Below are 25,096 nucleotides of genomic sequence, written 5' to 3' on the forward strand. Positions count from 1 at the left end.
GATACATTACTGGAAGGGGAGCTGACGCTCAAAACACAGCAGAAGCACTCTTATTTCCCCAGACAAATGTCATTAGAATCGAGCATTCCACAGTGAAATTTACGATCTGCTTTCCCTCCCATTAAAATAATTTTACTGCGTATCCAAAAACACTAACACTCCTGTCTCCAGCTACTTACACTAAAGAATTCCCCACTCTATAAAGGGGGTGGGGAATTGGTCCTAAGGGTCAGAGGAAGGTAGGATCAATGTACTTAATACTGTCAATCTGTCTTACATGCAAATGTGTATAATTCTGTACGATGTGAACTTTTTTGGGGAGCTTTTCTCCCCGGGCCTCCGCTGAAAAAGGACTTGTGTCCAGTCAGACTTTCCCCTGTAAACAAATGTAAAATAAAATAAAGTAAAATACAGGAAGTTGGAGCAAGTGACCGAAGAGGGGCTTGGAAACATGAGTGATAGTAAACAGCTGAAGTGAACACCAAAATATACTTTGAAAAAATCATACTGCGTGAGAGAGGAAATGTACCTGATGAAGTGTCCACGTGCTTTTGTTATGTTTTCCACATACTCGTGACTACAGGCGAACTCACACAAAAAAATCTAAACTGACAAACACGCTAATCCAATTCAAACTATACGATCTCAAGTGATCCTCCTACTACGTGTAGCAATCAACGCCAACATACACTTAGACGCTAATTATATCACTGTCTTATATAAGAAACTGTTTCATAGCCCCTTCCCTCTGGTGTAAGATACACGAATGAAGACAAACAACTACAGTCCCGTCTGTCCAAAGTGCGTAACTCGGCGGGACTGTGCACAAAACTTGGCAGTACTCCCAGTTCTCAACTATTTCTGCTGCGCCAGGTACATTTCCATTACCCAGCTGTACACATGCGCACTGTTAGCTTGGGGACTTGCCGGCACGGCTCTGGCCACGTGAGGGTTGTTTGATGCACCACGCCTCCCTAGTTGGATTTGCAGAGTTGTTTGGGGTGTACCAATCCCGCCGTCATCCCATGTCTTGGATGTCCTTGCTGTTGATGAGGCAGGAATAAGAGCGTTCGTGAACTTAATCTAAAGCGAGGGTATAAAGTGAGGAATTAGATATATTGTACAGTTAGCGAGGACAGTGCGGTTCTAGTTTTTATATGAGCCATCGATCGGTGCTGGAGATCTTTAAGTACCTTGGATTTGTCAGACTTGAGATTTCTAAGTGGGAAATTAGACCCACTTAACTGAACTCTTGACAGTTATTGCGCAGCCTTGGTTACAAGGTTTGTGGGCTAAAAATCACTTGCTCTATTGGACGGATATGGGACTTGGTCCCATTTTAGTAGCCATTATTTGTGCGCTTACATAAGGTTACAGTTATTTTGCAAAACGAGGGACTAGTCTGAGGCGGTTTCTTAGTCGTTGTCGACGGTCCATAGGGGAGAACTGAAGATTTTGTCAGTGCGTGTTTAGCTCCTAGGAGTTCTCTCAGCGCTGCAATATGAAACAAAGTTGTGGGGTGCCTGCCTTCCTTACCAAGCTGTGGACGCTGGTGGAGGACAGTAGCACTGACGATCTCATCTGCTGGAGTCGGGTGAGTTGTATTTTCTGTGGGTGTGGTATGGGACGGGCACTTAGTGCAATACTGATGCCACTGTATATTTCGAAGAATACTGTAAAGCAAAGTCTGTAAAATGATTTGCGAATGCACGATGGGCAGGGAGCAAAAGGAAACACAGAAATGCAAGTGGGGAAAATGCAGTTTATCAAGTGTTGCAGACTGTTTATTCTGCTCAGTCATGCTGACAGGTTGCTTTACTAGTTATTACGCATTACGCGCCAGTAGGAGTGCCAGAAAGCAAACAATCCTGTACATGTGGACGACAGTACTAGAGTATTCAGAGTAGCATCGTCACGTGCTTATTGGGGGGCGGGTAATAAAGGAACACGCTTATTAAAATAGAATATGAAGCATTAGCTAACAAATTATTTTGGATTTTGGTGGTGGTGGTGCATTATGTGGTACTTTGAAAAAGATGTGTGGCAAAAGTGCTTGATAATTGTACTAAACTCGTCATTGCATGCTTTGTTAGTAAGGAATAGTTCTTTTTTTCTCAGTGGTTGAAAACATGAGTGACCATCCACATTAGGTAACAGTAGAATAGAAAAAAATTTGTAATAATTCAACACGCTAGAACACGTCTTTTTCTTGGTGGCAGTACTTGAATTAGTGTCCCATCACAGACAGATTACGGTGTCATCTTCCAATAGGATAGGGCTGCTATAGTGAGTGTATGGTTCAGTACTTATATTGATTAGTTATGGATGTAGTAGCAGTAATGAATGGTACATCGGTATTGTGTGTCCTCTGTTTTATTTGTTGCCTTTTAGGATGGACGCACAGTACCATTTCTTTGTTTCTCCCTTCACACTATAACGTCAGGTATGTCCAAGTAGATGCAAAACAATCTTTCTCTTTGATTTTCATTGACACCTTTGTGTTTTGCCCCTCTCAGACAAAAGCCCACCAAGCAGGGAAACCTTAGTGTAACACTGGAGTGGTGGCATCCTGACAGCTGCAAATTGATGTTGGGTATGCAGTAGCCTGTGTCTCACCCATTACCTAATATGTTTTACATTTGCTCAGTCCCTTCGGAGGACTACAAGTCTTGAGCTGAAAACCACATCCCTTATACAGAACAAGTTAGTTGGTAGCATACCTGTCCACCTCGTAGAACTAGAAATTCAGATAAAACCGCAAATAGTGGGGGAGCAAAGGTCCAAAAATAGACACTTTTTATATAAAGCTCTTACAAACTTTTGCATTAACATAAATTTTCTGAAGTATATGAAGTCTGAAACTTAAATGTCTGCTATTATTTTTTGACTGCATGTGATTTGCCAGAAAACCACAATTTTATGAGAAACAAGCCAAACACAAGAGGCAAAAATCTGGACATTTGAGAGGTATGGATCGTATTCTGGACTTCATCTCTCTGTTTTAGAAGATGACTAGTGTGCATTATTTTAGGTATTGTGATGACTCTGCATAACAGGTAAAATGGTATTTGGACCTACTGTGTTTCCCACTGAAAACTGAATACCTCACTCTTGTGCTGTACTGCAGCATGTATACCACCAGGCTGTGTACTACATAAACTACAAAATGAACTGGCACCTCACCTAAGTGTCATGTTTAATCATAGCCTCACCTCAGGCTTCGTGCCCACTGAGTGGCATACAGCTACAGTTATCCCACTCCACAAGGGGATCCACCTTGGATCCCGGGAACTACCGTCCCATCAGTCTGATGAGCCTGATCTGCAAAGCCATGGAACGTATTATCATGGAACTTATAAACAAAGACATTGGCAACCTTCAAACACTGGACCCCACACAGTTTGGGCTCATGAAGGGACGATCTTGTCTCCTAAACCTGATTAACTTCTTCGAATCAGTCTCCAGAGCCGTGGACAAGGGTAAGGTTGTCCACACAGCCTATCTGGACATCGCCAAGGCCTTCAACATAGATAAACTTACTAAGCTGGGCATTAATACCTACATCACTCGATGGGTTGCCAACTGGCTTACTGACAGAACCCACACTGTAAAAGTAGCCGACTCCAAATCTAGCTCCAGACAAGTGACAAGTGGAGTACCTCAGGGTTCAATCCTGGGACTGCTCTTGTTTGGCATCTACTTCTCTGAAGTACAGGCCAACACTAAGGGACTTTGGCTAACAAAGTTCGCAGATGACTGCAAACTGGGAGCCATTACACCCTCCTAAAACCTGGTACTATAGAAAACCCAATACCCTGCCCAAATACACAAGACACTGATCTTGCCACACAATTCAACTCTTTTTTCATAGATTCTATTTCCAAACTTACTTTCTCTTTCTCAAATAACAATCAACCAACTACTTCCACTTCTCCTCACCCAACCCCCCCTCAATCTTCTTTTTCTGATCCCCCACCCTCTCAACCCCCAGCCTTCATCATTAAAATGATTCCTACTTCCACCATAAAAAAACTCCTACAGAAACTGAAACCATGCACCAATGCCCCTGATAACATTCCCTCATACTTCCTCAGCATAGCTGCTGAAGCCATTGCTCTTCCCATCAGTATCCTAATCAACCGTTCCATCCAAGAAGGCAATGTTCCCCAAATCTGGAAAAAAGCTTACATCATTCCTCTCCATAAAGGTGGAACTAATACTAATATCACCAACTTCCGTCCCATCGCCATCCTCTCTCCCCTTTCAAAAATCCTTGAGAAATGTATCCATCTTCAACTCCTTCCCTATCTCTTAGATAACAACCTATTAACTCCTACCCAGCATGGATTCAGACCCCATCACAGTACCATGATAGCCCTCCTATCCTTCTTAGAAACTGTGAATAAAGCTAGAGACTCTGGCCTCACTGTTTCTACCATCCTACTCGATCTTTCTAAAGCCTTTGACACTATCTCTCATAACTTACTTCTTACTAAACTATCTAAACTAAACCTTACATTATCATCCCTTACTTGGTTTACCAGCTATCTCTCTAATAGGCAACAAGCTGTTAAGTGGAAGAAAGCCACCTCCTCCTTTCTCAACACCCCCACTGGTGTCCCACAAGGTTCTATACTGGGCCCCCTCCTCTTCAATATTTTCATTAATGACTTTTTCCACTCTGTCCCTCTTGCAAACATTATTCAATATGCAGATGATTCCACAATTATCTGTGCTGCCTCATCCATCCCAACCCTTTTAAAACTTACTCAAGATGCCTTCTCCTCCACTGAACAGTGGATGAAAGACAACCATCTAGCACTTAATGCTGCTAAAACTAAACTAATGATATTTACTCCCTCTAAAACTAATAACTTTGACAGGAAATTATTCTCCATCACTAGCCAAAATAACACACCTCTTGAGCTGGTATCTGAAACCAAACTACTAGGAGTCCAACTCTATGACCAGCTTAATTTCAACTCCCATCTGCTACTAAACATAAAAAAAACCCATCAAAAACTCGGCATGCTCTACCGACATAATCGGTTCCTCACCCCAACTACTAAACATACTCTTTCTACCACATTTTTCCTTCCCTCCCTTCTCTATGGTGCCCCTCTTTTAACAAACCTACAATCATCTCTCAAAGCCAAACTGTCCTCTTGCTACAGTAAAATAGCCAGATTTGCCACCAGCAACAAATCATCAACCCATCACTGTATACCTCTTCACAAACTCAACTGGCTAGAACTCCCCAACTACCTTTCCTACACTCAGCTTACCTATGTCCATAAACTCATATTCCAACCATACCTCTGTCCCTCCCTCTCAACTACCTTTAAAATGCACCACACCCAAAGACTTCTAAGATCAAACAATCAAAACCTTATTGAGGTTTACAGACCCCTCCGCACCCCAGGACAAAACCTCCTGTCCTTCTCACTAGCTCGCTCATGGAACTCCCTACCCCCCTCCATTCGTACTACCACTAGCCTCTCATACTTTAAAAAACAACTTCATTGTCATCTAACATCAACATGGCAATGCTCCTGCTCCCATCCCCCATAGCCTACTCTCCACTCTTCTTCTCTTCCCCTTCTTACAAATCCCAGAGACATTTCAAGCTTGCTTGTAGTATATAATTTCCTTACTTATACCCAGCAATCTCCTAGCCTACTGCATCTAGCTACCTATAAAAAATAAAAAATAAAAATTACATTAAATACTATTGCATGTATTACTTTTGATTAAAATATATTTGACCTGATTATAACCTGAAATTGTATAATGTTACTCTGTAATCATCAAGTAATCTATGTGTGGAACTTAATCTTTGTATAATCTGTATGTGGAGCTTTTCTTCCCAGGACTCCATTGAAAATGGGTTCCTTGGGCCCAATGGACTATCCTGGTTAAACAACTGCAAATAAATAAATAAAATAAATAAATTACTGAATCCCCAAATGATGTGGATATTCTACAAAAGGGCCTTACAGAAACAGATGCTTGGTGCCAGAGCCATGGGCTCAAGCTCAGTGCCAAGAAATGTATAGTTATCCCCTTTGGGAAAAAACATGTACCCGTGAATTGCCGCATAGGTGGTAGTACACTAAACACCGAAAGTGTGATAAGAGACTTAGGGACAGAGGTGGACAGTGGTCTCACCTTCGGTAACCACATCGCCACAACAGTCAGGAAATCCTTCTATGTGGCACACCTCATCATTAAGGGCTTTTCATCCAGAAAAAAGGAGGTCATTGTCCCACTGTACTCATCCCTCATTAGACCCATTATAGAATACAACGCCCCGTTTGGTATGTACCTCTCAAGACGTCTGCAACAACTGGAAAGGCTGCAGAAATACGTCACTAAAAGAATCACAGGCCTAAAGCAGATGCCCTATGCTGACTGTCTAAAAAAACTCCAGCTGTACTCTGTCGCATATCGTCTACTCAGAGGTGATCACTGCTTAACATACAAGGCCATGTCAAACCCAGAGCTGTTGGACATGCTACACTTAAAGAAATCCCAATCCCTCAGCAACACATGCTCCAGGCATCTAAACCTTGTCATCGCAATGAACAAAACATGCTGGAGGGATAGGTTCCAGACCCAGAGACTCCCCAAACTCTAGAAAAGACTGTCCATACATGTCAAGCAGAGTGCCTCTTTGGCCCTCTTCAAAAGGAACCTTGATGATTGGCTGGGAGATAAGAAATTCACCCCGGGGATCACATCAGTCACACTGCTAGACAGGGGTCCAGGGAAGTAAATAGTGTGGGAAGAAATAGCCAGGGAATTGTTATGGCTAGGCTTGTATAGGCCCTATAGTACCAACCTATGGACAGGAGAAATCACCGGAAGCTGACCCTTGGACATGCCTGGTTAGGTGGTTTCTTTGTGTAGTACAAGAACTGTTTTCCCTTACGTTTTGGCAAGGTACTTGCAATTGTGGGCTGTTTAGTGCCTATGACTATTTTCTCCTTATTACCAAGGAGAGGTGAGTGCTTGTAATAAATTAAGACTTCCTAGTGCTTTTTAGCGAGTTTTAGAGCAAGTGGCAGTCACAGGTATACATATTTTAGTGCTACTGCTGATAAACTAGCTAGTTCTAAGGGAAAATTTAAAGAGCAGACTTTCTGGCACTGGGAATACTTTAGGGATAGAAATCAGCACAAAATGGCCAATAAAATTTCCATTTCAGAGCTGGAAACCACTCCTGTAGTGTTAGGCATTTCAATGCTCCCACTATCACTGGTAAGCAGTAGGACCTTCCTCTACCACAGCAAGGTCTGGATAGCTCTGAACACTGAAACTAAGGTCCTGAAACCAGCAAAACATGGAAACTGGACTATTCTAGTTAGAAAAGGTGGAAAATTAGCAAACAAGATATAATTTTTTTTTTTTGGTTAAATCAGGCTAAACAATGCAGTTACACAGTAAATAAGCGCAGAAAGACTAATGCACTTGTGCCCAGAACAGTAAACTCAATTAAAACTTTGCAAAATTAGAAATTTGAAAATTTAAAGTTTTTAAATAAAGCAAGGCAAGTGCACAACTGGAAAACGACTTACAGGCAAAAATACAGTGAAATAAGTAGCTAGTCTACTTTTTAAGCTTTCTGAGAAGTGCAGGTAATGAAAACAACCAAAATCTGCAAAAATTAGAAAATTCAGCAAAAAGTACTTGCAGTTAGCACAAAAAGTCTCTCTTTCTCGTTTCTGGTGCTGTAGTAGTCTGCAGGATGCCCAGACAGTAATGAAAAAGACCCTTAACTTAGCCCCATATGGTTAATATTTTGTGGATGATGCATAATTAAAATTCCCTTATAATGTCAGACTCTTTTAAAACCTTTATTAAACATCTACAGATGTTAAAATTCCAACTCTTAGAATGACATTTTTTTTCTGGTAGTCTGAAATTTAGGAATTCGGGACTTTGGTAAAATCGGCTTCACTCAGTTCTAATCTGGTATCTTTGTATTTGTTTATTAAAGTTCTCTGATGGGATAGGTAGTTCTGGAGGTGTCTCAGCCTGCACTTATTTATGAAATGGGTTGGGGAAGAGAATGGCAGTGCATTTGGTATACCCATCTGTGTTTCACCTTTTCCAGACAGGACGGCACTAGTAGCAGCTCTAGGGGCATTGAATGCTGAGGTCATACAGAGCTATGTGGGATTAGAAGATCAGATCATTAGGTTTAATGGGAAGGTTTTCATAGGGGTACACAAGTCTCAAAAATTTTTAAGAGGTTGAAGTATCATCCCCAGGACTGAAAGTCTGTCAAGGTCTTTGGTGAAAAGGGGAACATAGAGGAGTTGTGACCGATGGAAACCTGTTCAAATAGTTTGTCAGTTTTAGCTACTGATTTGGCCTTGGTTACTTTTATAAGCTGGGTGTAACTCATTTTGCATTTGTTACTTTGTAGAATATGAATATGAGTTACGCCCACTTGCTTTGAGTAGCCAGTGCTGTTTAACAGTAGGAACTCAATCCTTGGTCCTAAAACTCTTTTAACTCTAAAATTCTGTCCCTAACCCTAGCTTTCAAACTCAGACATAACCATACAACTTTCCTTTAGAATGATAAGGATCTGTGTTAAAAATTTGAAATGCATCCATTATGCGATAAAGTGAATTGGTTTGTTAAGTCAAGCCTTCACTAATTTACACTTTTCATGTTATCTTAGAATTGGACACTGTTCATATTTTTTATGCAGTTCTGTGTTTGCCACTTCACAGCTTCTGGTTGTTTGCTATAATCATCTTCTCTGAGTTTTGTAAATGTTAAATTTATTGCTTGTAGGTAGGGAGCAATCATTTTGCAGACTTTGCAGTCAGCATGGTGTTTATGGCCTGTGGTTGTATAACCAGTGGGGTGGGTTGCTGTAAACTGATTTCCTTGCGGAGAATTAATTGTTTGGGACATGTTGTTACATTGTGGATCCTTCAAACCAAACCAGTGATGGTAATATGAGAAAAATGTTATTTTTGAAACTTGGGGTTTAAAATGTGAGTAGTAGCATTGCAGAGTATGAGGGGACCTCGGGTCTGTGCTTCACAGCTTCCTTCAGAAAATAGCCTGTGCTTGTTAATATAACACTGCACATAAACATATGCCATGACTACAACTTTGTTAGACCTGTTTCCTTTGTGTAGCTTCTATAATTGGCTTCTTTTTCAGGATTGCTCCTTTTTGAATTTGGACTGCTGTTATGTCATACCGTTTTCTCACAGAATACTCGCAGAAATATTAGTGTTTGTGTAATGGCATTGCTCCGAGGACTGAGGATTCCTACCATTTGAAGCATTTTCATCCTCTTTTGGGGATAGAATTAAACAGAGCATTTGCTTGAAGTAATTTTAAATCTTGCTTTCTTAACCCTCACTTTACTGGTTTAAATGCGTTTATAGACTCTAGAGATCACTGAACATTTTAGACTTGCCATGTTTTCCAAGCAAAAGAGGTTGAAGCAAGTTACATATGTTGAGTTTGTGAAATTGTGTTGGGGTTTCTGACCAGGACAGCCTTCATATGGATGCATATAATACTGTCTACTAAATGTAACTTCATTGTACATGTTGTTTGTTCATTTGTATAGCTGTTAATGTTTTTATCATGGGAATTGCCCTACTTTCACCATTTTTTCTGCCATTTTCCCTTATATTTTTACAAGCATTATTGTTGTACTTGTTATTAATGTTGTTTGGAGAATTCTGCATAACTGTCATGTGGTGTATATAGCACCTGATCATGTTCTCTTTCCTTCTTCCCCTTTCAGAATGGGACTTGCTTCCAAGTGCTGAATGAGCGGAAGTTCGCAAAGGAAATCCTTCCACTGTATTTCAAACACAACAACTTAGCCAGCTTTGTGCGGCAGCTTAATATGTGTGAGTGCCTAATCTTTAAAGGCTTGGGTGGTAAAATGCATCATAACTCACAAGTTGAGGAAACCGAACAGTTAGAAGTGTCTTTTCATAGTGTTATTGACAGTGTTAAAATGGTTAAGTGCTGGTAATGAACCTCCAGGCCCAGCTAGATTGCTGTTGCAGGCCTGTTCATGGTAACAGTCGCCCTCCTCCCTTTTTTGTGTGTGACTTCTTATTAGAATGCCAAACTGAAAGTAGTTGACACAGTAAGCTGTAAAAGTAAAACAAGTATTTTTTTTCTCATATTTATTTATTTATTTTTCACATTTGTTGATCGGGTTTGTCTGACTGGGCTAAAAGCCCTTTTCAGCGGAGGCCTGAGGAGAAAAGTCCTGGAGTTGAACAAATATTACAATATACAATTTGGTATAAAAACTGTAATATAATACAGTTAGATGAATGAAGCATGGAGAGAGACATTCAGACTGACACTGTTTACAATTTAGCACATATAGTATAATTAAAATACATAAAAGTCAGTGTAAGACAAATCAGTATACAAAGAAGTAGGGAGACAATGTTCAAACAGTAATTTAGTTGTTGTTGTTGTGTCTTTCGGCTTATCCCAGTTAGGGGTCGCCACAGCAGAACTCCGGTCTGCTAATGTTTGGTAGTGGATTTTTGCGTGCCGAGTTACCAGCCCTGATGCACAACCTTCAACGAAGGCACGTCCATTCACGCATGCCTCCACACAGAAGACGCTCTAGCTGAGAATCGAACGAGACAACGTCTTGCTGTGAGGCGACAACGCTGCCGCAGCACCACTACCGTGAGTATTCAAACAGTAATTTAGTACGTATAGTATATAGGGGAATACATCACAAATAAGTACAAGAAATAGTCAGCAATGATGGATTTCACTACAACAATATTAAACAGTGAGACGAGCGACTCCCAGGCAATGTAGAGAGTGAAAGTGCAGTAATAGTTTAGTGTATCAAGGACATGGGGGGGGTGGAAGATAGATTGGAAGGGGCTTTAGGTGGGAGCATGGCATGGACAAGGCCATGAGTTTAGTAGGTGGGATTTTAGCTTTTTTAAAGAAATTAGAGTTTGGTAATGGAATGTAGTTGAGGGGGTAATTTGTTCCAAGTGTGTGCTGCAGAGTGGCTATATAAGAGTTTGTTAATGTTCTTCTTTGGCATGTACATCTCAAGAAGGTTTTGTTATGAGCTTCGAAGAGCTTAATTTGGAGTATAGTAAGATATCAGAGAGGAGAGACCTGGGCAAGAGGGAGGGGTAGTTAATGGAATAAGTTAAGTACAGCTGAGCTAGAAGGAGTTGATGATGGAACTCTAGCCATTGGAGGCTTTTTAGAGATAGGCAGTGGTGAGATAGATGGGGCATATTAGCAGCAAATCTAGCAACTTTGTTGTTTGTGAGCTCCAGTTTAGTTGTAAGGTTGGATTGAAGGTTGGTGAGGATAGGGGCAACTTAGAATACAGTGGGGAGGAGGATAGCCTGAACAAGGGTGGGTTTGGATTTTTCTAACAGAAATTTTTTGTGTCTGTATAGTAATCCTAATTTTTGGTGTTTTTTTTTTTTTATACTTTGAATATGGAGGTCAAATTTGAGCTGGTCATCTATTGTCACACCAAAGCTTTTAGTGTGAGTTTCAGCGATAATTGTAGTGTTGTTTAGGGATGTGATAGTGAAATTGAATTGTAGATTCAAGTGTTTTTGGTAAAAAGAAGAGTAGTTTAGTTTTCTTAGGGTTAAGCAGAAGTTGGTTTGATGTGAGCCATTTTTCAATAGAGTGTAGAGATTGTTGAGTGATAGTGAATCTTCTTCTTCTTTTGGCTTTTCCCGGTTAGGGGTCACCACATCGGATCATCTGTCCGCTCATGATTGGCAGTGGAGTTTTACTGTGTCGAGTTGCCAGCCCAGCGCCCAACCTTCCACAGAAGGCACACACACGCACACACTCACACCTAGGGCCAGTTTAGAATGTCCAATCCACCTACTGCACAGGGAGGACATGCAGACTCCGTACAGAAGGCACCCCAGCCAAGAATCGAACCGGAGAACCTCTTGCTGTGAGGCGGCAACGCTAACCGCTGCACCACCGTGGCAGCCCTGTTGAGTGATAGTGAGTAATTTTCTCAAAATTGTCTGAGCAGGAGATAATTGTTGAGTCGTTAGCGTATTGGATAACAAAAGAGAGATAGTTTAAAGTTATAAATTCCTTAGTGCTGTTATTATTTTGTGTGGGATTCATTCTTATTGCTTGGGATGGTAATTCACCATCTCCTAGCTTCATTGCTAATTTTTGATGGCCTTTCAATTTCCTTATATTTTGAGATAATTGAACACCTATTTTGACTATAACTAACTCTGCTGAAGGAGTAGAAAAATAAATTGCTTTACATAGCTGCACATGTCACATTTTGATGTGGTGTTTTAACTTGCATATGGAATGTAAAATGGTGAGTCTGTGTTTTGTTACCTGGACTTTGCACGTAGCTCAGTGTTTGCTTTCCTGGTCCTGGAATGCACTTGAGCTGCTCCATGTTCAAATCACCATAGGCAAAATCCAATACCACTTCCTTGCAAGCTGTAGGTCCCCCTCTATGACCCAGGAAACCCATACCATGTATTTAAACTTATTAGAAACACTAACCATCCAACCCAGTACATATTCATGCGTGACTGTAATTACCACACTATTAACTGGCACTCCTATATGACAAACGTACATGCACAAAGATTCCTGGATTTTGTAAACACAAACTCCCTGGACCAGATAGTCAGTACACCAAGCAGGGGTGCAGCCATACTGGATCTGGTACTCATTAATATGGTAGACTGCTGCACACCCCCTACTGTAATGCCTTCCCTGGTAAGGTCAGTCTACAAAATGGTCTCCTTTGAAGTAAAAATAAAACTTGGACCCCCTAGCTAAACCTGGAATATTCAGGAACTATTCTAAGGCTAATCTTTTGCTAGTAAGTGAAAACCTGTCAATTTCTAGCCCCTATAAACCCTGAGAACAATTCTGCCTGTGCAGAACTGTTCTCAGAAACCCTGTACAAGCATGTTAATAGCTATTTAGAGGCAGCTGTACCCACAAGGAAGAAGTACAGAAGTAGCTTAAAAAACAAGCCACCCTGGTGGAATCACAACATCAAGCAGATGTATAACAGGAGGAAGAAGATCATGGCAAAAATTAGGAGGTGCAGCACCCAGCAAGATAAAAGCACTCTCATTACACTAAACAAACCACTCTGAGGAGAAATAAAGTCTACCAAAGCCAAATTTGAGGAAGTTTGGCCTCCCGGGCCAAGGACAACCGCAAAGCATTGTTTAGCTATGTCTGCAACCTCAAAGGCAATGTACAGTTGTGTGCAGAGCTCATTGTAAATGGAGTTACCTCTACTGAGCCAAAAGATATAGCGAACCCCTTGGCTGATAAATTCAGCTCCAACTTTACCCCTTACTCTCCCACAACCTTCCCTCAGGAAATATCATCAAATGTAACTCCCCCTACTATCACTAGGGAACAGGTCTTTAATGCTCTCTCTAAGACTAAGAACACTGCGTCAATGGGCCCAGACAATATCCCTGGATGCTTTCTAAATAGCATGAAAAAAACAGTCATCCCTCTGCACAAAGGTGGGCCATCTACAGACCCTGCAAATGACAGACCCATAAGTTTGACTAGACTTATATGTAAAGCCATGGAAAGAATTATCATGGAGGTGATCAATAGAGATATAGTAAACTTCCAGACACTGGACCCAATCCATTTTGGTTTTGTCAAGGGCAGATCAAGATTTCTCAACTTGATGGACTTCTTTAAGAAGGTCACCAAAGCAATGGATGAGGACAGAATCATTCACACTGCCTGCCTTGACCTGGCCAAGGCGTTTGACACAATATCCCATTTGGGTATAGTTGACAGACTCAAGAGGTTAAGTACAAACCCGTATGTCACCTGGTGAATGGCCAACTGGCTCACAGACAGGACTCTGGAAGTTAGAATTAGGAAGTCCACCTCTAAAAGAGGCCAGTCACAAGTTGAGTCCCTCAGGGATCAGTCCCTGGACCGCCCCTTTTTGGTATTTACTTCTCAGAAATCAAGGCCAATGTCAGTGGTCCCTGTCTGACTAAATCTGCAGATGATTGCAGATTAGGAGCTGTTATTTAATTTCACACTGACACAAGTTTTCACCAGGAGGGGCTGACACAGACTAACAACCGGTGTCAGAGCCATGGACTAAAACTAAATGCCAAGAAATGCATAATGGTGTCCTTTGGGAAGTCCTCCATCTCTGGTTACTATCATATTGACAACACACCCCTTAGAGTTGACCCAGTAGTTAGAGTCTTGGGGACACACATAGATAGTAATCTAGCCTTTGATCATCATGTGTCTATAGTGGTGAGGAAATCATTCTATGTTGTGCTACTTATAAACAAAGGTGTGGCACCTAAGTCCAAGGAAGTCATTGTTCCACAGTATTCGGCATTCATCAGACCTGTCATTAAGTGCATTGCACCCTTTGGTATGTACTTAACCAGGCATATCCAACAACTGGAATGTCCAAAGAGGTTCCTTCCTGAAAGAATACAGAGCATAAATAATATGTCCTGTGCAGACTACCTCAAGGCCCTAGCCCTGCATTCTGTCTCCTACAGGCTTTTGAGGGGAGATCTATGCCTGGCATACAGGGCATTGTCAGACCTCACCCTAATGGACCTCCTGCATATCCACAAAACAAACAGTATCAGAATTACCCATTCTAAAGACTTAAACCTTGCCTGTGCTATAAATAGGACCTGCTGGAGAGATAGGTATGTATCCCAGAGACTACCCCATCTATGGAACAGGCTCCCCCATTCATGTGAAGCAGAGTTCCTCCCTAACTCAGTTCAAGTGCAACTTGGACAATTGGATGGGCAATCAGAAATTCATCCTGGTTTGGCACCTATGTCTCTGATGAAAACATGTAACTTGTAAATGGTTCATCTCCCAGGCCCATGCTTACACTTATCAAGGTTATCAGAACTTGTCAGAGATTTGGGATGCTTGGCTAGGCTTAAAAAGGCCCTTGTGATCGTTTAGCCTAGTAAACACCTATGAAACTATACTCTGTTATTAATCCCTGGTAGGAAAGGCAGTTTCTAACTTGCAGTCCAAGCTTCTGTTTGGTTTTATCTTAGTTTGTTGCCTTAACCTCTCTAGTTGCTTGCTGTGACCTCATTGTTTCCTTTAATTTTCTCCAGCAAGGTCCTGCCCCCCCCCCCCCCCCCTTGCCAGTTTTCTGTATCTTTACTTGCAGTTATTCCTTTTGGTAAAAACTCTTTGTGTATTCCACTATTGGCTTAGTTTTTAGAATAGTTCGTGAATACAATATTCAGTATGGTTATTGTTATTCTTAAGAACCTTCATCAGAATCCTACTCTGTCCCTTCTCAAACTCCTCCCCTAGTTCATCATCATCATCATTATCCTTTTCTTTACACTTTGATTTATAACCTCCTGATTCTGTTATTTAAATGAGCTTTAACTGTGTAGCTGTAAAGTATCCTTTCAAGCTGGGTATGGGAAGAATCCGCTTTTTTGCCCTCTTCCCCTACCGAATAAATTCTTTCAACTATGTTAATTATGATTCATAGCTTTTTCTTCTGTGTAGATTAAAATACACCTGACCTGTGTATAAAACTAAAGGGACTATCTTATCATATTCAGTATCAGGAGTGTCTGGCTTTTCATTTTTTGCATTATCTTTTGTTTAATGTATTTTTACATATTCTTATCTGCCATAACAGAATCCTTTTTAATTCATACACTGAATTGTTTCAGCTTATGCATCCATCCACAACCCCTTTTTCAATTTTTGCATATTGGGTTGGGGTGCTATTTCAAAAGTGACAGTCATCTAGAGCCAAAGTTCACACTGTCAAAAGGCTAGTCCTGTTACCATTGTTCTTCCATGCCATACAGTCATATGCACACTCGCACATATGGCTAATTCGGAGTGTCCAAGCCACCTACTGCATGTCTTTAGAATACAGGAGGAAACTGGTGCACCCAGTGGAAACCCACAGGATGACAGGGAGGACATGCAGACTCCACGTAGAAGGCACCCTAGCTGAGAATTGGACTGGATAAACTCTTGCTATGAGGTGACAATGCAATGTCCCCCTAAATATGGGTATTGCTGAACCAGTTAATATATAGGTATATAGTTTATTGCTGCAACTTTGTTTTATTTTAATTTACTTTATACCCTGAAAAAAACTTGGAACTGTTTCAAAATGTTCTGTAACATCGAAATGTCATTTCTGTATTTATCAAGCACACAACACTTAGAAAAACTTGGATGCTCTCTAAGTATAATAACCTGATTTTCCTCTTACCTAAATGATAGACAGCAATCAGTTAGATGGCAAAACCAACAGTCCGATTACCTGGCAAACAACACAGGTGTCATCCAAGGATCCATTTTAGGACCACTGCACTTCAGTATATGCATTAATGATGTAAATAAAGCCTCTCAACAAAGCATATTGATTCAGTATGCAGGTGATTCATCTGTCATCTCCTCCTCCAACAGTTTCACTAACCTCCAGAAGATAACCCAAGATGCCTTCTCCTCCATAGAAACCTGGCTAAATGACACCCAGGTAATGCTGAACCCCCAAAACCTAAATTGTTAATATTCTCATCAAAACCGTCAGCTATAGAATTCAAGATTTTCTCCCTTAACAAAACAGAAATTGAACAGGTAGAATATGCCAAACTTCGAGGAATTAGTATCGATGATAAACTCTCCTTTGAACAACACATACTCAATACAGTAAGGAAAACCCACTTCAAACTGGGCAAATTGTACTGACACAAACTCTACTTGGATACATTAAGATAAAACTAGCTAACGCATTGCATATCCCATCCCTCTTGTATGGAAGCCCCATCTTCACCAACCTCCATATATCCCTCAGTAGTAAGTTGCAGTCCTGCTACTACAAAATAGCAAAATTCACCTCTAACCTGTCCAACCGCTCACACCATTGCAACTCTGTCTCAAACCTGTCCTGGCTAGAATTTCACCAATATCGCTACTTTACTCAATTAACAGTTGCTCATAAACTAATTTTCCAACCTGATTGCTGTCCCACTGTCTAGTCTATCTTGCGCACATACATCCCAACTCGAACCCTCTGCTCCTCAGAAAGAACCCTTCTGTTATTGTCTTTCGGCTTTTAGGGGTCGCCACAGCGGAACTCTGGTCCGCTAATGATTGGCAGTAGATTTTCACGAACACCGTGGTGCCAGCTCGACGTTCAACCTTCAACGAAGGCACGCCCATTTACGCATGTCTTTCGAACGCCCACCCAACTGCGGAGAGGGCATTCAGATTTCATACAGAAGGCACTCACCGCACTCCAGCCGGGAATCGAATGGGAGAATTCTTGCTGTGAGGCAACAACGCTACCGCTGCACCACCGCGGAAGTCCTACAGAAAGAACCCTTCTAAATGTTGCTAAACCCAATAAGAAAGCAGGAAAATGCTTATATTCGTACAACATTGCCATGTATGGAATAGCCTCCTGTCATATATTACTCAACTTGACTCCCTGATGGCATTTAAAGCTGCACTAAAAACCCACTTTTTAAAAAAATCCCAGCTGTACCTGTGAAATATAATGTAAGCCCCTTAACTTCTCAAACATAATTTACTCAGAACCTGCTTTCAACCCTCTGATATCATTCTTCGTCCTGTGAATCTTTTTCTCTTACCTATGATGTGCATCACTGTACTAAGTTCATTGGCTACTCTCATATGGATTGAAAGTTTGTTATACTTTTCTAATGTGTATTCTTATTCTTCAGTGATTGAAAGTATGTTATACTTTTCTAATGTCTGTTCTTCTTCTTCTGTGATTGAAAGTATATTAAGTAGTCCATATGCATCTGTTGCACTCTGCATTTGCTTTTGTACCTGTTCCTGTATAATAATTGCATAATATTTTATTTGTCTGTTTGCTTAACCGTGGAGCTTTTTTCCTTGGGGCTCCACTGAAAATGGGTTTCTAAGCCACTGGACTTTCCCTGTCAACAAATGTCAATAACTAAATAAATAAAATAATATCTGTGAATAATAGGTTTGTAGGTTCATAGGATAATACTAGGCTGTTGGCCCGGAGGCCCTTATAAGCATAGCCAAAATTTTCGCCCATATTCCCACAAAGTTAGCACCTGTTTCCCCTGTCCAGCAGGGACACAGGTGGAATCCCAGGGTGTATTTTCTGTTCCCCATCCAGTCGTCCAGGTTCCTCTTACGGAGCGCTAGTGAGATACTCAACTTGACATGGAGAAGGGAGTCTGTTCCACCGATGGAGTCTTTGGGACACGAATCTATCCTGCCAACAAGTTCTATTAATGTAACGGACCAGGTTGAGGCTTGCATATTTGTTGCGCAAGTGGAGTTTGACTTGCAGATATGCAGCAACTCCATCAAGGCTGGGGCTGATGCCTAGCTGGGAGAGTTTATCTGTTATACCCCAGTAGGGAATAGTGTCAAAGGTTTTGGCTAGGTCAAGGTAGGATGCGTGCAGTCTTCCCCTCATCCATGACTGTGTTGACTGTTTCGAAGAAGTCGACCATGTTTAACAGGCATGATCTCCCTTTGACAAAACCAAACTGTGTGGGGCCAAGTGTTTGGAGGTTGTCAATGTCCTTGTTTATAAGGTCCATGATAATGTGTTCCATGGCCTTGCAGATCAGGCTAAGTTAGGCTGGATGGGCCTGTAATTGCTTGGGTCAGTGGACACTCCACCTTTGTGTAGAGGGATGACAGTGGCTGTCCTCCATTTGGCTGGGACGAAGCAGGTGCTCAGGCTTTAGTTGAATAGGGTGGTTAATGGAGCTCAGAGGTCATTCCCGAGGTCATATAGGACGTAGCCAGGGATGTTCTCAGGTCCCACTGATACTGTATTTTTTGTCCTTGAGAGGGCATTAAAGCCCTGCTCCCAGGTGATGGGGGGGGGGCAGGAGCTGGGGATGTCCTGGTTTACTGAAGAGGGGGGGGGGCAGGAGGTGAAGTTTCCACTGAACCTGTCTGTCAGCAGGTTGGCTATATCTGCGGTGTTTGTATATGTGGTGTTCTTGGCCACCAGTTCAGAGCAGATTTGAGTGTTACCTTTGAGATTGCGGACATATGTGAAGAAGGCCTTGTGATTGTCCTTAGTGGATGTGGCGAATTTAGACTCGAAGTTGGCCTTAGAAGATTTCACCAGTGACCTTATTTGCTTGTTCAGACAAAGGAGAGATTGCTTCCAGCTTGGCACTTGCTCCTCCTTGGTCCTGGACAGCATTTTTTTCCTTTTGTTATAGAATTTGTTTATTGCTGCTGTCCACCAGACAAGTTTACTGTTCCTCAAGGAAGATGATTTGGTCCTGTCGAGTATTGCTGAGTTCATATAGCTATGTAGGTGCTCATGTAGTTTTTTGGTGTAGGCTTGGACATTAGTGCTAGTTCCAGCTGAACGGACGGTGCCTGTGAAGCTGCTTATACCTGCTCTCAGGAGGTTGTAGTCTGCTTTGGACAGGGGGGGAGGGGTCAAGGGAGATGGTGACTTTGAAGGTGATCGCTTTATGGTCGTTTCTTACCAAGGAGGATGACACTGTAACTTTTCCCTATTACCATAAGAGTTGTATCCTTAAATTTGAGTCCCTTACTTCCTTTGCCAGTGGTTCTAAAAACAAAACAAATAACAAAGAAGAAAGAGGACACTTCTGCCTAGTTCCTCTGTTCAAACATAGCTTGTTGAAGAGGAAATCTCACATCTTAATTATTACCTCCAACAGTTCAGCTATATCCTCGTAATTAACCCTGTACTATCAGAGAATGCCCTACTTGTAAAATCCTAGTCACCTTTCAGCTGCTTTCTGTGCATCAAGACTCACCAACAGTTGCAGTGTTGTCTTACAGTCTGCTTTCCACTGTATCACTATTGTTCTATTAATGTTGTCAAACATTTACGTTCCCTTCATAAACCCACAATTATCCATATCTATCAATTTGGCAACAGCTTTTCCAGTCTCTTACTATAGACATAAAATCTTTATAATCATGGTTTGAGATTGAAATAGATCTGTATGAAGCTGGATCAGAAGGTTTTCACCCTCTTGGGTTATATAGCTACCACTGCTTTTGTTTATGATGCTGGTGTCCCCCCCTTTAAAATACTGTTAAACAAAACCTTCCAGATCTTTCACTTTCTTCCCTCCCAGCTTCCAGAATCCCATATAAATATTGTCTGTTCCTGGAGACTTCTCCATTTATTGATTTATACTTCACCATTTTTATTGCATCTTCTTCTATTATAGCTATTAATTTTTAGCCTTCTATAAACATTTCCATTTGTGCTTTTTTTTGGTTTCTACATTCCTCTGTTTTATGTCAATTTTCTTAAAATGTTTGAAATATCTCTAGTGTTTCTATAGGCTCTCTGTTTTTTACAGTTCTAGGCTCTACATTTGGCAACAACCCTTTCCACTTTGTTGCCAAAGTTTTTGTGCTCCAGAGTTATCAAAAGTAGTTGCTCAACTGCAGTTTTTCTAAATTGTCAACTGCCTTTTACCCATTTTCTGCATGGGATCAGGATTGCGCTGTCACAACTCCCGATGCTGTGCCACTATCTTACCTTCCTTCTTGGACAGTCACGCCCGACTGTCACAGGCCTTTTCTAACGCAGTCCAATCCATCTCTTTTGTGGACGGGCTCATTTCCTCTTGCCTTCTTCCTGTTTGTCCCAAATCTTCTTCCCAAGATTGTTTACTGCTTTCCTGCACTTGTGCCCAAACCACCATAATCTGCTCTGTGTGACCTTCTGTACAGTTGTAGCTACATGGGTTTCTGCTCTGTCTTCATTTCTTCATATGTTCCACAGGGTGCATCCTGACCACATCAGTCATAGGCACTTCATCTCCATCACATCTAACTTCCTTAACTGCACTGCATTCATTGCTAAAACTTCTGTACCTGAAGACTAGTACTGGTTGCACCACATTACTTTTCAACTCCTGTGGCATTACTCTGTCGCATAGTGCCCCTTAAACTGTGTGTTAGTTGTCTGCAGCCCCTCTGATTTTAGTTTTCTGCACCTTATTTAGACCTCTCTTCTCCTCAGTGACTCTTCCTAGATACTCAAAGCTGTTAACCTGTTCCACTATTTCCTTAAAGCTTCATAGGTAAGTACTAGGCTAGCTGCCCTTATGGGCCATTTTATGCCTAGCCAGTTTACCTTTTTGTGCTCAAATTAACATATTCCATTTGGTGTTAGATTGGCCTTATCCATCCCATGGTCAATAAGTATATATTACTCCTAGTGAGAGTAACTGGAATCATATCATAAATAATGTGGGGGGGGGGGTTATGCCTGGGATAAAAAGCATTTAAGAGCTGTTTCTGTCCATAAGAAATACAGGGAGATAATTGGTGTTATTCTGTCTTTTTTGTCTGGTTGAAACTTCAGCTGGTTGCAGCTTTGGATGGTATTAGAGAAACCTCAGATTACTGGCATTCCCCCACTTTTCAACCATACCTGGGCCAGAAGGCATGGTACAGTTGTGGCACATATAGTGCATTGTATATTCAGTCACAACACTACAGGCCAAATGCAAATAAAATTTGCTTACTGAGAATTCAGTTAATTTATATAGCAAATAAAATAACTTGTGCAAAGTAATTTGTTTATAAAGAGAATATGGTGTGCAGTTTTTAAAAGTTTATGCTTAAATAAGATAAAGGGTAACTTAATGTGATTTGCATCGAAGTAACTGACAGCACAATGAAAGAACAAAGTATGCAAAGTTTGCCTGTAAAAGAGAAATAGAAATAGCTGTACAAAGTTACAGACGTGTTGAAAACGTTCAGGGGCACATCTAAACTAAAAACAGCACAGTTATAAGTGTTAGTCTACAGACTAATAGCTGATAGCGAAATGATCAGCTGTACCATATGACTACAATCATCTATCCATTATTCTTTAAACGTTTATTATCATAAGCAATTAATTTGTATTGTATTGTAAGCTAGCTAAGTTTATTCCTTTTTAGAGGAAGTGGATTCCAGGTGGCTGGAGCGACTTTAGAGAAGGGCTTTTCATTCATCTAAGAAGGAAGGTAGCCCTTTGGAGTTTTAGTGCTCCACCTGTACATTTTGGAGGGAGAAACTTTAGTGAAGTTACTGGTCATCTTCCAGTACATCAGCCAAAGGCCTGATCCGGATCAGCAGTCCTTTAAGCCATTCATCTTCGGTCAGTGGTCATACTTTAGACCTGTACTGTTCATTCCAGAATTGTCTTCATGCCCATTAGTAATTCAGGCAAATATTTGGAGTTTGATGGGACCTGTCTGCTTAAGTGCAGTATCGCAGCAGTAGGAACAAGGTGTTATACCAGCACTGAGCCATATTCACACCTTCAGGCTAGTTGCCCAACACAATGCATCTGAAATTCTCCAGTTGCAGCTAACACTAGGTAAGACTGCAGTCCAAATTGTAGCTTGCTACAGATCCACCATCATGTCCCAGGATTCTCACTACACCTTTCTAAACATAGTGGAAAATATTTAGATGCAACCAAATACCCTAATACTGGGTGATTTCAACTACCCTGCCATTAACTGGGAAAACTAGTCCAGTACCAACACCTTTTCCCAACGGTTCTTGGAATTCATAAATTCCAACGCCCTGGATAAACTAATCCATTGTCCCACCAAGGGCTCCAATATCCTAGACCTGGTCATTACCAACATGGGAGGTAGATGCTACTCACCAGTGGTCACCCCCTCATTGGTCAGGTCTGACCTTAAGCTAATCACCCTTGACATCCACATCCCACCCCCAGTAAGGAAACTTCAGTAAAAAACTTCTCCAAAGCCACCTTCATGCTACGCAAGTCAGAAGTGACAAACTTTGTGACACCCATGCAGACGGGAGCTAAAAGTTCGACTGCTGAATCCTACACTAAAGCACTGTACAAATCGTGTCATACCAAATAGAACCAGGACGCTCTCCTCAAATAAAAGGAAGCCAATCTGGTGGTCCCCTGCCATAAACAAACTATACAACGGAAGGAAGAAACTGTTGCAGAAAAGAGGAAAATCCCAGGGTGAAAAAAACTCCCTTACCAGCCTCAGTAATAAGCTGAGATCCCTCATAAAATCCTCCAAGGCTAGTTAGGAAAATAAAATTGCCAAAGATTCCAAAGACAACCACAAGGCATTCTGCAGTTATGCCTAGAATCTAAATGGCAATGCTCAGATCTGCTCTGAACTACAATAGAATGGCATTAAATATACTGATTCCAAGGATATTGCCAATATCCTGGCTGATCGATTTAGTGCCAACTTCACCCCCCTCTCACACCCTAAAGGCCCCATCTCAATACCAAAAGATTGCCAAATTCCGGTAATCATGGCCACACAGGTGGAAAACACACTCTCCAAAGCTAAGAATACAGCATCCATGGGACCAGCTGACATCCCAGGCTGTGTACTACATGAACTACAAAATGAACTGGCACCTCACTTAAGTGTCATGTTTAATCATAGCCTCAGCCTCACCTCAGGCTTCGTGCCCACTGAGTGGCATACAGCTACAGTTATCCCACTCCACAAGGGACAGGGGTCCAGGGAAGTAAATATTGTGGGAAGAAATATTCAGGGAATTGTTATGGCTAGGCTTGTATAGGCCCTAGGGCCAATAGCCTTTTACCAACCTATGAACCTATGTCTGTGTAAAACTATTGGCAGGCACACCTCCAAGCTCTGGATTCTTATTGCTTGATATCTACATTGTGATTGTGGCAACGGTTACCTTGACCCCACACACATCAGCCATGCATAAAACTGCCCCTGTTGGAGATGGGGAATTGTGTCAAAAGCTTTGACCACATTGGGATATGCAGTGTGTACCATTTTGCCTTCATCTGTTGCTTTGGTGATCTTTTCAAAAAAATCCACCAGATTGAGTAAACATGATCTGCCCTTTGCAAATTCAAACTGAGACTGGTCCAGTGCTTAGAGATTCCCTGTGTCCTGATTGATTAGTGCCATCATGAGTCTTTCCATTGCTTTGAATATGAGACTGCTGAAATTTGTGGGTCTGCAATTGCCTGGGTCTGCGGAAGGTCCTCCCTTATGCAGGGAATAACTGTAACTGTTCTACATTTGCTTGGTACAAAACCTGTATGGAGACTGAGAATAAATAATGTTAGGGTTGTAGGTAAATTGTGCCTCATGCTATTTAAGATGCATCCAGGCATATTATTAGGACCTATCGATGCAGTATTTTTAGCGTATGATTTGGTTTTGTGTGATAGCTGGAGGCAATCTAGTTTCAAGTACATCTTGAAGGACAGATGGAAGGGAGAGAGGAGTAAAGTTAGAGCTAAATTTATTGCCCAGTAGGTTTGCTGTGTCCAGGCTCAGTAGCATCATTTACAGTCAGCTCAGCGCATTGCTGCAGTGTGCTTTTAAGATTACAAACAAATTGAAATAATGCCTTGTGATTGTCTCTGGCTGGAGTAGCTATTTTAACCTCAAACTTGGCTTTGGTGAATGTTGTTAAGCTCCTGAGTTTGTTTATTTCCGTGACAAGGGCTTTAACATTTTGGGGATTACTCTTCTAACTTTTGGTCAAAATTATTTTCCTTTTATTATAAAGCTTATTGATATTGTGGTTCCACCATGTGGATTTGTTTCTGGGGTTTGCCCTGCACATGTTCCCGCTGGGTACAGCTACATCTACGCAGTTGTGTACATGCTGGTATAGTGTGGTGATGTATGTTTCTGTATATTCAGTGGAGTTAACTGGGTTTGGCGGGGTTTTGAAGCTTACCAGTATATCACTTAGGAATTGGTAGTTTGTCTTAAAGAAATTTCTAAATGTACCTTGAATGGAAGGGATCTCTGGTGTCAGTTTTATTTGAAGAGTTTTTTATGATCAGACCGAACAAGTGATTAAGCTACAGAAGGGATGTTGCAAGATATTCCCATGTTAATAAGTCAGGATCTAAGATGTTATTCCCCCTAGAGGGTAATCTGATTAATTGTTCCAGGGCATTTGTATTGACAAAGTCCAGGAATTTCTCTGCTTGTGCACTTGAGGTGGTTTAGTTTTCCCAGTCTGTAGTTGTATAGTTTAGCTC

The 25,096-nt window shown here is 41.4% G+C and overlaps 1 protein-coding gene across 1 annotated transcript in view; it reads left to right on the top strand.

Moving 5' to 3' along the window:
* Positions 1-971: 971 nt before the first annotated feature.
* The window catches only part of LOC122787314 (heat shock factor protein 1-like), a 592,645-nt gene continuing 568,520 nt past the window's right edge, over positions 972-25,096 (top strand). The window contains exons 1-2 of the mRNA XM_044053959.1: positions 972-1,594; positions 9,785-9,893. Coding sequence (XP_043909894.1) covers positions 1,502-1,594; positions 9,785-9,893 — 202 coding nt within the window. The 5' untranslated portion in view covers positions 972-1,501. The remainder of the gene's footprint in view (positions 1,595-9,784; positions 9,894-25,096) is intronic.

This window comes from Protopterus annectens, chromosome 13.part0, assembly GCF_019279795.1.
Source record: "Protopterus annectens isolate FY-2018-M chromosome 13.part0, PAN1.0, whole genome shotgun sequence".
Taxonomy (NCBI): Eukaryota; Metazoa; Chordata; order Ceratodontiformes; family Protopteridae; genus Protopterus; species Protopterus annectens.